At 41.0% G+C, this 14,190-nt stretch overlaps 1 protein-coding gene across 1 annotated transcript in view; it reads right to left on the bottom strand.

Annotated features, from left to right (window-relative positions):
• The window catches only part of tgfb2 (transforming growth factor, beta 2), a 56,293-nt gene extending 42,370 nt beyond the window's left edge, over positions 1–13,923 (bottom strand). Inside the window, exon 1 of the mRNA XM_067602530.1 lies at positions 12,535–13,923. Coding sequence (XP_067458631.1) covers positions 12,535–12,880 — 346 coding nt within the window. The 5' untranslated portion in view covers positions 12,881–13,923. The remainder of the gene's footprint in view (positions 1–12,534) is intronic.
• Between the last annotated feature and the right edge of the window lie 267 nt (positions 13,924–14,190).

Here is a 14,190-nt window from a genome sequence, read left to right as displayed (position 1 = left end):
AATTCCAGCTCTGAAATAATAAGACTAACTTAGTCCAGCCAATGTAATGGGCAAACAGCACGGAAGGATTGAGAGTTATCACCAAAACAAACAGCTGATTTCAAAATGCAAATCCTCTGTAAAAATAATCATATCATCACACAAGCTGTGTGTTCACTTCAGCAGAATATGGGTGCATGACAGCCACCCCTCCTACCACACAAAACTAACAAAATTTAATACGCCTACACATCACACACACACAACACAGCGTGCACAGTCAACATTAGCAACATGTGCATATTAATACAGTGGCAGCAGCAGCCAGAATAATAGATTTAAAAAATTTTGCCTTTGATGATCGCATTAACAAAAGTTACTTGAAAACAAAATCCTGGAGTTGAAGAAAGTCTTGGTTTTCTGCACCAAATTATCTCTGGTGTAGGTCTTCCTTTGCCGATTAACTCAAGTTTTTCATTAAAAGTTAACCTTGAAAAAGACATGGATAATCTTCACTAGCCATGGTTACTCCCAGCTTGTTTATATGTTTTTCTCCGCTAGTTTGTGATTGTGTCCGCTCCATTTCAGTGCACTGGTGCACTGCGTCATCTAATGGCAAAGGCCAGGAAAACTGTTTAAACTATGTTTAAATGGAGTGTAATCTGTCAACCAGCAGCAGCAACCACGTAACTATCAGCTGACAAAACAAACAACAATGTCAGCCTACAGGATGAAAGCCATGGTAGCTTTCCTAGCTGACAAATAATTGCCAGCATGGACAGTAATGTTCAAAATATGATTTTACGTAAGCCTGAATGACATTCATCAGTTCTCTGTCTTGTCAATCTCCATTGACTTGTGTTAGTGTGGCACATGTAGTCGTGATGATGTGAACGCTGCTCTCACCGCTGAAATTTGGCATCGGATCTGCTGGCTACGCTAACTGTCCAATGGTGTACAGACACTACCTATTTGGTGCACCACAGGTTTACCAGCGTGGTGATGGTGTGGACCCATTCACAGAGCACAGTGGGCTGAACTTGTCATAAAGTAGCGACAACAAAGCCCGCCCATTTAGAGGGAAGATATGGTTATGATTGGTCAATTTTACTGTCATTCGAATGACTGGGCCCTCTGTAAAATTATAGCTGGACCACCAATCACAGAGCTGAAAGCAGCATTTTCTTCCCAGCAACTGTGGAGGTGCAAAATTCTGATAGGCTGACAAAAGGGGTTTCTTTCATTTAACTCTTCACATTCCAACACAGGCTGAATAGGCAGGTGTGAATGGTTTATTTCCTCTGAATTATTTTCCGAGTCCCATCACCATACAGCAGTAAAACATGAATTTTTAAAAGAAAAAACGTATTTGAAAATACAAAATGCAGCTATTTAAAGTTGTATGTCCCTCTAAGCCAAAATAAAAAACACAAGTCCCTCCCCAGTGCTCTCATAAATAACAAGCAGTCCCTAACTCTCCATATAAATTGGACTAGCCCGCTCAGTCTTTCTTCTTCCTATTAAAAAAGTGACACATCCTTCCTGTAGACTCTTTGAAGGCCTGATTAGAGGCTGATCTGAAACCTGTGCCAAACAACACTTTCTGTCTTGCACCCCTTCGGCAATTTACACACCACAGGAATGTTTCTTCATACTGCTAATACCTGACCAGACAACAAGTCACTCTGCTGTAGTTTATCAAATTAGCAGCTTTCAAATGTTCAATTCAGAGCCATCAGTTCCTTTCTCTTCCTTTGCCTCAGCTAGTGCTCAGACTGATTTCTTAGGGTGTTCATGCTGCAGACTGAACTGTTAGTAACCACTCCCATAATGTTTTAAAGTGAGTTAGCCAACACACACACACACACACAAAAAACAGGTTCAAAGTGTGTAATGTGGTGAATTGTTACCTGATGGGGAGCTAATTACTGCCTTTGAATTCAGCTCACTAAATAAAAGCAGAGAGAAACATGTGGTCCACATTTGCTTTGTAAATAGCAGCAAATCTTTGGCTCACTGTGTTCACTCCATGTAACAAACATGCTTTCTTTAAATTCTGTTTGAAATGTTTGCCAGGCTTATTAGTGTTTTGACAGGAGATTTACAGCAGTGGGCACTATGTGTCAGATGCACTGATGCTGGACTGTGTGTGTGTGTGTGTGTGTGTGTGTGTGTGTGTGTGTGTGTGTGTGTGTGTGTGTGTGTAAAAGGCAGAATGGGCTTGTGGCCTGCTGGGTGTGTGTGTGTGTGTGTGTGTGTGTGTGTGTGTGTGTGTGTGTGTGTGTGTGTGTGTGTGTGTTTCCAGGGCATTTCCAAAGCAAACAGCAGAATAAATCAGATGCCACATATCATTAAAGACAAACACTGGCTGTGAAAGAGCAGGTTTAATCAGTGGCTGAGCGAAACAGTCGGAGTCTGTTCAGCCATGCTTAGCAGCTTGTCTGCCTTTAAGGACAGATCTGCTTTATCAGGATCTCTCATAATGTTACACTGCTGACCTCAGCAACAACATCAATCTGCTATTTTGACATCTTCTGCAAACGTCATGAGCAGCATCAATCTTTCAGTGTGTGTGATAAAGCAGTGTCAACTGGAGTATGAAGGACGCTCCCAACACATGCTGTACGAACTCTGTGGAGTTGGTAGTCTGGAGGTTAGAGAAGCAGGCCTGTGACAGAAAGTCACTGGTTTGAAACCCCAGAACTAGAGCTGAGAAAATCATACATACATACAATCATACATCATATAAATCATACAGTATGTCCTAGGAATTCTGGTCATATATATCTAATGCTGTCTGGAATACAGCCATATTTAACATATTAAAGAGAATGTTCATATTGAATGTATCTATAAAATGCTAATTACCTACATTGTTCTGTTGGTCAGTGCCCTGTATACTCACAATCAGCAGCATACAAAGCCCAACAGATAACTGCTACATAATTAAGAGAGATTTGTGTGCATGAATTTTGTTGACAACTTTGTCGTCCTATTTGTCTATCAGTTGTTGCTTTCAGGTCATGTCTGTGATGTGGATTTAAACCTTGCTGTGTGAAGTGTGAACCTTGAGCTCAGCTGCAAGTCATAGAAACCATGCAGCAAACAACACCCATGATAGTGCTTCAGTGAGGCTCTGCATCTTGGCTTTCTCTCTAGTAAACCTGCACAAAGCCATTCTGCTGCTAGAAAGGCTCTTACGGGGTGTTCAGACCAACAACAGCTAGATTTATTTTTTTGTTTTATCTCAATTTAATCTCATTGAGCTAATGATCTCTTTTTTTTCAAGAGAGACCTGAGAACAAGAGACATTCATAAGACAAGAACACAATCATAATTCAGAACAACACAACTACACAGTCAATAAGCACTTCATAAAAACATGAGTCATAAAAAAACAGGTAATAAAGCTTCAAAATCTCCAAGAGGAGTGAAAGACTCCAGTTTGAGGCAGTTTGCAGTTCATTCCATTTTAAAAGTGCTGCATACCTGAAACCAGATCTGCCAACATTAGTATGAACATATGAGATATCTAAGGTTAAGTAGTTACTGGATGGTGTTTCTGTAGTCACTGGATTTAAATGAGAGAAGAGATGTGAGGTGCTTTGGAAGCTTCAACAGTAGAGCTTTATAGATGAATATTATGAGATGATTATCTCTACTTGTCTGTAAGGAAGCCTTGTGATCGGTGTTGGGCAGTAATGCATTACTTTGTAACATGTTACAGTAATATAATTACTTTTTTCAGTAACAGGTAGTGTAAGGGATTACAATTTGAAATTCAGCAATTACATCACAGTTACTAATCCTAGTAATGCTTTGTTACTTTTACACTTGTGGGTCAGCATGCTCACTGTCTCACTGGGAGGGTTGATATCAGTGTGGTCTCTGTGATCAGCTGACAGACTGCGGAGGAGGAGGAGAAATATAACTCACAGTAATTCCAAAGTTGTCTTATTAACATATTGTGTGTTCTTAGCTGGCTTGCTAACGTTAGTCAAGGGTACGCCTATATTCAGGAGTCACCTGACGCTAGTTTAATTTAGAGTTGGAATCCTGTGAATCGTGAATTGTGCATTCATTGAGACACGCAAACGCTAGCTGTTGGATGGTCAGTAAATCTTTCCAAACTGTTTTCTGCCTACTTGATAAACCACAAACGTCTCATTTTCTGCTTCTACATGTGTTAAGTACAAAAGATGCAGTGTGTGGCTGTGGAGAATTCTGAGTTGTTTAAAGGCTTTGACAGAGCTGACGGCTGAGTGATGAAAGTAAAGTAATGAGTAATGTAACGTTACTTTTGCTGCTGAGTAGTAAGTCATGTAATTACTTTTACAATGAGTAATGTGTAATCAGTAATCAATTTTCAAATAACTTGCCCAACACTGCTTGTGATACAGAGATCTAAGATGAGTATGAAATTTGTATTTGGTGATAAAGCGTAATGCATAGCGGTGCAACAGATTACAAAACTCATGGTTTGGATCATATCACGGCTTTGAGTCACGGATCCACCGGGGAAAAGTGCACTTCTAACATCAGTTAGCAGCTACGTAGCTAATTAGCTGCTCAGCTGCAGCACATTAAACAGCATGTAAACATAACTGCAAATGTCACTGCAGACCCGTTAAATGCTGGTTTGGTCGCTGCTCTTCAAAATCCTTGTTAATGACACGCTGTCTGTCCATGACTTGTACTTATAGCAGTTTGTTTACGTTGTCTTAAATGACACATTCAATTTTGCAATTAATCCGCGGCTCACATGTGTGCCGAACCGTGGGGACACTAGTAATGCAGCGTTTAGTGAGTGATGATGTGGCAGCATGACAGTACAAATGATCTCCATAAACAAGGACAGATATTGAGGTTGACTGCACAATAGTTTTACAATTCAAAAAAGACAGACAGCCTTTAATTCTAAACAAGAAGCCTAGTTTAATTTTTAATTTTTGCATCAAATGTTGAATATGAATAATATATTATAGTTATGGTTATATCTCTATTCTATTTTCATTTATTCTATTTATTTGATCTATATCTATGTTTATCTATCTTTATTCTATCTTTCTAATTATTCTACTATTTATATCTGTTTTTATATTTGAGTTTGTCTATTTAGTTATTGTATATAATTTAGCCTTTAATTGTATTTGTTTCTGTATTTTGATCTATGTCAAGTGGCTGCTGTAACTAACTAACTGTAACTAACTATCTAATCTTAAATGATAGTCTGCTGTAAAGCCAAATTCCTAAGTATTTGTATGACTCAGCAAGAGTAATGTGGGTTGTATGTGTTGTTGCACGGAGCTGTAGCAAAAATTCAGTTTCAATTTTTTGCAAGCGACCCTGCACCATCACCCCCCCCCCCCCGGTTGCAGTGACTGAGGCAGCAGTGCTGATGCCTGTATGATTTAAGTAATACTCCACACAAACTACATCTTTTGATGATCAAACACTTGACCCATGGTGACTTGAGTGGTGGTTTTATAAAGTTTTGTGTTTTATCCTTTATAGCCAACAGAGACTGGCTGCAGCGGGTTCCAGTAGTTTTTGTGGTAAAAAGAAATGCTCAGAATGAAACCACCTTGGCAGCTTAGTGTAGTCCTGCTGTTCATTTGTACGCTCAGCCACTGTTTCACCAAAATATTTTCATATAAACACACTCCAACTCATCTGGAGTGTGGTGACAGGTACCTACCTGTCACCAGATGCTGCAGTCAAACTCATTACATGGTAGTAAATGATTGTCTGAATGTGAGCTCAGTTGTCTTTCCTATTATAAATTAAATACACACATGCCAGGCTAGACAAACTCATAATTGCATCTTTTTGTAATCTGAATCTGAACAGAAAACTAAGTTCTAGTGTAGACATCCAGTAGGAGCAGATGCAGCACACAGTGGGGTCAGTGTGTTGGAAGGCTGCTGTGGGGGGATGGGGGGGTTGCTCTGGAACTCTAAAGTACTCCAGAGACATACAGTAAGCTGGAGGGCACACAGGCATTCTGTCCACTCAGCTCTATTACGGACACACAACTAGCCCAGACTGTTAGATTGAGTCTTTTATAGGTGATGCAGACAGAACTATGACATTCATACATCCATATACATATACACAACAGCAATTGAGCTGATACACTCCTGAAGAATATTCAAGTCTTCATGAAATTATAATTACTGATGAGTTGTGAAACATCTAACTGATCAGACAGAGGCTTGATCACAAAGCTCAGCTGTGTATATTAATACCAGAGAGCAAGAGATCAAATGGGGACAAGAGTATTATACCATTCTTACTGCTTTTGGTCCAAGAGTTCCTGTAAAACACCACTTTCAAGGCCTGTTTTTTTGACATTTTAAACAGAAGTTGGAAAGTTTGACTTGCAACAAAATACGATGTCCAAAGTGTCCAAATTGTTAAAATATGCATGTGTTCAAACAGTGACATTGCTCTCTTTGAGAGAGTAAAATGAGAGGATTGAAATGAAAACTGGAAACAGTTGGAAGCAACTCGGCTCAGGCTGGTTTGTAAGTACAAACTGCCTAATGCTTTTTACAAAAAGCAATATCCCTTTAAAGGGGACATATTGTAGAAAGGGATATTTCCATTTCTTTTTGGATTATAAAGCAGGTCTAGGTGCTATATAAATACTGTGAAACTAACAAAACACTCAGTCCATGGAGAAATGCATTCAGCCCATATTCAGAAACTGTGCCTTTAATTGAGCCGTTTGGACTTCTGTAAGGTTGTGATGTCACAACTATATGCTCAGTGTTTCCCCTACCATTGCTTTGGACGCCCACCCTGCCCTCCTGAAAGAAACAAAATATGTTTATTTGTGTTATTTACCTAATTTGCAATCATAGCAATCATCTCTTAGCTCCTCAACACACACACGGAGCGGAGCAGAGGAGAGACAGACAGTGGAGGGAATGCTACACAGTTGTTGGATGTCAGGAAGCAAATTTGTTGTTGCACAGGTTGGATAACATTATCCTCAGCAGTGGCCATCGCAATTTACCTGTGAGTTTTGCCCAGAGCCCTGGTTTTTCCTAGCCAGAGTAGACTACAATCTGTTACCTGTGGTTGGCCTGGACATGCGTCATTCAGAAAACAGTCAGCCAATTAGAAGAGAGAGGCATTGAGCAGACCCAAAACAGCCCAAGCTGAGTGAAACAGAGGGCTTGCATCCATGGTTTTACAAGTGTAACTTGGTGCTTTTTGACCATAAAAACATGCAGATGTTGGTAAATAGACCCCTACATGAAAATGGGAAAGATGCATAATATGACCTCTTTAATTTGAACAGCACTCATTGGCCACAGCATGGAGAGTTCCTCAACGTGATGCCTGTAGCACACGACAAATGCATCCTGCAGACAGAAGAAGTAGTCAAGGTATTCTAGACCTTGTGTTGTGTTCTGCTCAAATTTGACCAATTTAAAATCTCCCACTGTCAAATACATTTTTTTTTATTTGATTGCTTTAAAGAAAAATGTGCTCTGGACTTCATAAATATAAAGAACAATAAAAAGGTATAAATTCAGAATCCACGGTCAGTTGAAAGAATAATGCTGGACATGACTAACTTGGAGGGCAGATGTGTGTACAGTGACAGGTGGAGCGAGCCTGACACAACAGACTTGCAGGCATTTGTTGATCTGTTCATTTTATGAACATGTTATTCTTGTTCTTGTGAAAATGTGTTCTTTGTGAACAAAAAGGTTTTGACTGTAAACACAACAGATGTTATTCTGTCACTGAACTGAAATATTGAGAATAATTTCAAAGGAATAAACCTAATAAACTTTGATAAACAAACCTCTTTAAGAAAAAAATCTTCAAAAAATTTTGCTCTGATCTTAACTTAAGTCAAATTACTAAATAAAATGGTTCTTTCACTCACAGGTGAACAGTGCAGTTTCAGGGAAAAGATCATTTAAAAAATGTAGAACTTGTAGTCAAGAATGGGAATGAAGCAAAACATCCATTTTTGGACAAAAACACAAGTAGTGAAAGTGTGAAACAAGCACAGCATGAAGGCTAGATGTGCCAGTCTGGGAAATGAATGTGATAGACATTCTGCTATCATTGCTATGGATGACAGTGACCTACCCTGACAAGCTGACATGCAGCATTGTTGGTTGACCTCAATATGCTGAAGGTGTGCAGGCTTAAATAGAAAAGAGTGAGTCTGTGTTTTTAAATGTATTTTACACCTGGTACCTCCTCATCACAACTTCATAGCTTTAAATCTAAAAATAACAAATGATTGGAGTTTGTTTGTTAGTCAAGCCTTAAGAACAAGCTGACAGTTTCCTTTTTTAATGACTATTTGTAATGAGGAGAGATGTATAAGGATCCTCAGCTGGACTGGAACAGGGGACATTGCAATTCATGGTTAACATCTTTATCCTGACTGGGGCACCCCAAGACAATTTAATTATAACATTATCAAGAAGATGTCAAAAATGTTGAGATTTCAAGTGAAATGTCTCGATACGTCAGAATATCAGACGTCTTTACAGCCATGAGAGAAAACTGTATGCATGTTACAGTATGTTAACATGAGAACCACTGTTTGTTATCTCTACATAATGAGATCATTAGATTGTTATCAGGGAATTGTACCACAAACCATAACTGGTCATGGTGAAAGACAATAAGATGATTAAAGGGGTAATTCTACAATTAAGTATTGCACTTCCATTAAGTTGGGGGACTCACAAGACACAGATTAAAAAAAGAGTTATCAAAATCTGTGCAGTAGAGGCTGACATATCCTGACTTTTAGACCCTACTGTGGCTCAAGCTCCAAAAACACAGGATCCTACATTTCCCATAATGCAACTAATACCATCTTTGCATTAGGCCCGGTAAATGCCAAGCAGGGAGGGTTTTTCAAACTTGATGCCTGTTTTTGATTTATAAATCTGAATCTCCAAACTGAGGTAACATCACTATGACATCATCAGGGTTATTTCATTATATCATATCATACAACTGTTTTACAGGCTGAGTAGAACTCCCAGTGACTAGTAAACTGATATTTATGTGTAAAATGAGTTTATGTTATTAGCAACCATGGCTAGTCTGAGCTCCTGCAAATAAATGCCAATGCAAAGACAAAAGAACAGGATGGGAAGGAATAGTATATGTTGGAATTTTCCATGGAGGAGTGGCAGAGCAGAGTGGCAGGCAGGGTAAGCACAATGCCTCACAGCTAACTGGGTTCAAATAGACGACTGACGTCTGTGACAGTGTCTGCAGCTACCCCCACCCCCTCAACACACACACACACACACACACACACACACACACACACACACACCACACCCACCCCTAACCCTCCTGCCAACATTTCTGTAAGGTTTCCAGTGCCGTTGTGCCCCACATTGCTGTCTCTGAGGACTTCCTGGCGCCCAACCAAATAAGGCTGATACCCTTGTGTTTGTGTTTGTGTATATATATGTGTGTGTGTGTGTGTGTGTGTGTGTCTGTGATATTCACTTTCACAACGACTCACGCACACGTCAAGTGAAAGAGACTAAATAAATATGGCCTATCAGCTGAAGGGTTAACTGCCTGATCTCTCTCCTGTCAGCATGTCTCCAGATGTGAGGACCTGGCCAGTGTCACCAGTTCACATGAATGGGAATCAATTCTGGCCTCTTTCCTCCCCGTGTGTTGACTCAGTATTATTTATACCCTGTAAATGCTTCCCTGACTGCACTTGGCATCCAGCCCGATTTATTCATATTTAAGGTATTTACGCAAGAGGCAGGCCCAAGGATAACATTTAACACAAAATACACCTCAGGGCATACAAAATGTCGTGCTAATTTATTTTTGCTTCAGTTCATGTGCTCACATTTCTGATGTGAAGGGAAACCATATCTGGGTTAATGGCTCCGCAGTTTCTTTTAATATGATTATTTTGTTTATACAGCCATGCCTTTTTTTCTAATGTGCTTTTGATCCGCTGAGGGGGAAATTCATCTTCTCCACATGGGAGGTCAAAGGTCAGGGTCAGCTACAGAGCAGCAACACTGAAGGAAAAGGAACCCACACCTTCTACTTGAATGATTATTATACAAACATGGCTTCCTCTGCAGTCAGTGTATATTACTGCTTATAGCAGATAAACACACGTCATACACACAAACTCGAAGGTTTTTTACACACAGCCTTTTGGTTTGTAAGCACACATTTTAGTTCAGTCAGTGAGGATTGGAAAACCCCTCACGCTGGGCATTATTCTACACAAGTCCATACATAGGAGTAGTTAAGTTGTAACAGTTTAATCACATTTTAGGGTAGACATTGATGTAAATTAATAAAGGCACACTCCACCATTTTTTTCAGATAAAATCTGAAAATTTTAACAAAGCGTAGTCACACCACATGTCAATGACTCGTTGTTATGTCACCTTGTGCAGAAAACATATTCCAGGACGCCAAAGGGAAACAAGCTGATAAGTTGGAACAGCTACATACAAACACTGTTCACAAGGACAAATGGCTCATTAACAGTATGGAATAGTAATGTCATTACTTTTTCAGTAATGAGTAGTGTAAGGGATTATTATTTGACTTCCGGAAATTACAGTTACTGATGCCAATAACGCTCTGTTACTTTGTCATTTTGAGAGTCGGTTGGTTCACTGTCAGATGAGTCTGGTCTCTGTGTTCAGTGGACAGACTTTGGAATGTGTTAGCTTGGCTCAGCATGGGGGCCAAATTGCATGATTTTCTTCAAAAACTGGAGGTTGTGTATGTAATGGAAGATGCCCAGATGAAAATGTACTTGGTTTAAAGTGTATATGATAGAAAATAAGAAAGCTATTAACAAAAAAAACAATGACACTGCACAATTAATGAAAAATGGTGAAGGATGAACCTTTGCTGAATGTCTGAATATCAAACTTAAACTACCTGTGCTGATTCTAGCATAGTGTGTGTAGTGATGTGATATTTGTGATATATTGTGTCAATCAGCTGAAAGGTTGGAAGGGGACAAATATTACTGACAAAATATGGAGCACATTATCTGTGCACATCCAAATAAAGTATTTGTTTTCCCCTCTAGCCCTGCTGTATATAACATGTATGAAATGCAGCCATTGTGTTTGCATATTTGTATTGTGATATTTAAGTCAATACCCTAACTAACTAACTAACTAACTAACTGCGTTGTGTATTGGACTCTCTGACTTGAATGTGAAACTGCTGTAAATAAAAGCTTGGGTGAAATGAGATTGCGTGAGTTTGTGTGATTGTTGAAGACAAACTTAAATTTAGGACAATTCTTGGATCATTGTGGTCTGTGTCTAACTGCTCACAATACACAGTACAATAACAACTTGTCTTTGCAAGTCATTGTTGTGATACCACCATTCTGATGTCAGTACCAACATTACATTTAGAAATCTGAAAACAATACTGTGTTTAGTTCACTCCCTTCGTCTTTTAAAGCTGCAATATGCAGCCGCTTCTACATTAAATCACCAGTAGAATGATCTCCTCCATGATGCTTTACCTTAACCTTGCCGTGTGAAGTTCAAGCACAGAGAAAAGCAGAGAGACAGACAGCAGTGTACTGCAGGGCTGGTTTGTCCGGTATATTGCACACAGCTGTGATGCTGGTGCACAAGGGACTGAGTCAGCTGAGTGAGAGTTTTGGGGATGGAACTTGATCAACTGAGGGGAGGAAAGTGGGAGTAAATATGCCTTTACGTGATAGTTCACCAAATTACAAAAAATAAAATCTCACTCCCCTCTGGTGGTATCTATCCAATTACAGGGTTTTGTTTTTTTATTGTTCAGGTTTTTAGATTTCTGCCTCCACCTCAGTACAACGGAGTTTAATTTGTGGTACACTTAAAAAATCAACAAACATCATAATCTTCCCAGAACCAGAGTCCTAATAACTCTGGACAATCCACAGACCTCACTGTTAACAGTTTTCATGAGGACTATTATTTTGGTATAAATTAGTTCTAAACATAGGGATGGAGGCAGAAATTGAGATGGAGGCATAGTAGTAGTAGAGGCCAGGGCTCTCTAACAGGTCAACAAAGCTTAAACTCACAGTCTGAATGCAGCTTTCTGGAGGTGATGTTAAACATTTTAGTTAACAGATCTAATGCTGCACAGTACTGAGCGTACAGCTCCGGGATTTATTGAACATTTGGGGGCTTCTGGCTCTGGTGATGGCCATGCACTTGGCTGCACTCTGAGGAAGAGGAGGGGAAGTTCAGCTCAGACTGCAGAGTTGTTGATGCCTGCAGTTCAGCTCCAACTCTCCTTTCTGGCTGTTTTCCCCTGCACTCATCCAGGAGAGCATGATGGGACGGATTTTCCAAAAACAATTACAAACACACGTGACCACGCACAGACGCTATTTGGGACTGTGTGTATGCAAGGCTTTTAAATTTCACACTCAAGTAACATCAGTAAGGGCATTTAAGGGCCTACACGTGTGCGTGTGCACATACGCGCGCGCGCACACACGCACACACTCACACACACACACACCCACACACACACACTTACTCTCTGACGGGTAGAAAGGCTGCATGTCGATCTTGTGCACCTCCTTGGCGTAATACTCCTCCTCGCTCCGCTGTCGCTCGCACGTAGCCGCCCGTTCGTTCGCCTTCTCCTGCAGCAGGTCCCGGGTGCTGTTGTAAATGGCGACAATGTCTCGGGACACCTCCTCGGGCTCGGGGAAGTCCTCCGGGGGGCTCGTGAGCTTCAGCTTGCTCAGGATCTGCCCTCGGATGGCCTCGATGCGCTTCTTCTTGAACTGATCCATGTCAAGCGTGCTGCATGTGGACAAACTGAGCGCCACGGTGGCTAAATCCAAAGTGAGGAGAAGACTGACGATACACAGGTTCATCTTCTCCGCCAACGTCTTCAAATCTCGATTTGAAAAAAACAGATTGAGGAAAATATTCACCGGGGCGATTTAAATGTCACCAGGAAGACTCATTTCTTGAGCAAAAATCAAAACGGTTCAAAAGTAGAGAGCATTTACGCACACGAGCCAACTGGCCCCGAAATGATACTTGAAAATCGTATTGTTCTGATTCCCCAGTTTCAGTCAAGTGTATCTGAAAATCCATTCAACTGAGTAGACACAAAAAGAAACGGTCAGAAGAGATCGCACCGACCTATTCCCGGCTGGCAGTGAACGCACACCGAGAGTGCGTAAAGATGCAGCTGAGTGTTGGCAGAGCTGGACGTGCGGCCATCAAACGGGTCTGAAATATCTGGTTGAAAACAGGAGAATGAAAAACAGCTGAGGGGTTATCGTCAGCGAGACGCACAGCCGTGTAGCCTGCGGGACTTAGCACACCTCCACCACATCAGAGCGCTCAGCTCGCAGCTCTCCAACCGCACTTCAACCGACACCAACCCGAGCTCTGAGACTTCTGTCTGTTAAACTTCAGAGTCTTGGTAAGCGATTCATTGCTTTTTTATGATCAAAAACAGATCACAAACGTGTTTTAGAAAAGCAAAGTCCCAAACGCAGTCCTGGCGTTGAGCAGGGACGCAAGGTGCGAACGTTTTCTGTGGTGGCTTAACACGTTCTGGCGAAATCAGAGATCCACATAGAGTTGAAATTTCACGATGAAAACGTTTTCCTTTATAAGCCACTTGGTAAAAAAACAGTTCGGAGCTTCCCCTCGATGTGATGCAGAGCGCTTTTGCGCGTCGTCCCTCACCCCATCTAGTTGGGCAACGGCTCGTCTTTTACGCGTGCCAAGCGGACAGCAGTGGCTGCTTGTAGGAGATTTATAAGGGACTAATGTTACCACGTGCTCCCCCCTCCGCCCGCTTCAAACCGAGGTTGTGGTCATGCACTGTCGGAGCAGGGGACCCCTTCAATTCCACGTTACGAGACGATTTATTGTAAATAGGAGTGCTCGCTGTGCCCATTGGGACAGCGCTGCAACGGCTAATGGCTCATTGGCTCCTGGTGCGTCGTGACGCTGGGTCTTAAAGCCGGTCAGACCGAGACTTCTGGAGATTTGTCAGCAGAGAGAAATATCCCTCTCGTTTTCTGCCTCAGAAATTCGTAGAGGTTCCTGTTACATTTTATAATTCCATCAGAGGAAGGTGAACATGGTAAGGAGAGGCTATTTTATTAGTATGTACAAGCTGCTATAATCTGTGTGAACGGATATGTGTGTGTACATGCTCTCA

Source organism: Thunnus thynnus, chromosome 10 (genome assembly GCF_963924715.1).
Source record: "Thunnus thynnus chromosome 10, fThuThy2.1, whole genome shotgun sequence".
Taxonomy (NCBI): Eukaryota; Metazoa; Chordata; class Actinopteri; order Scombriformes; family Scombridae; genus Thunnus; species Thunnus thynnus.
The sequence above is the reverse complement of the archived record's forward strand: the minus strand, read 5'-3'. Positions and strand labels throughout refer to the sequence as shown.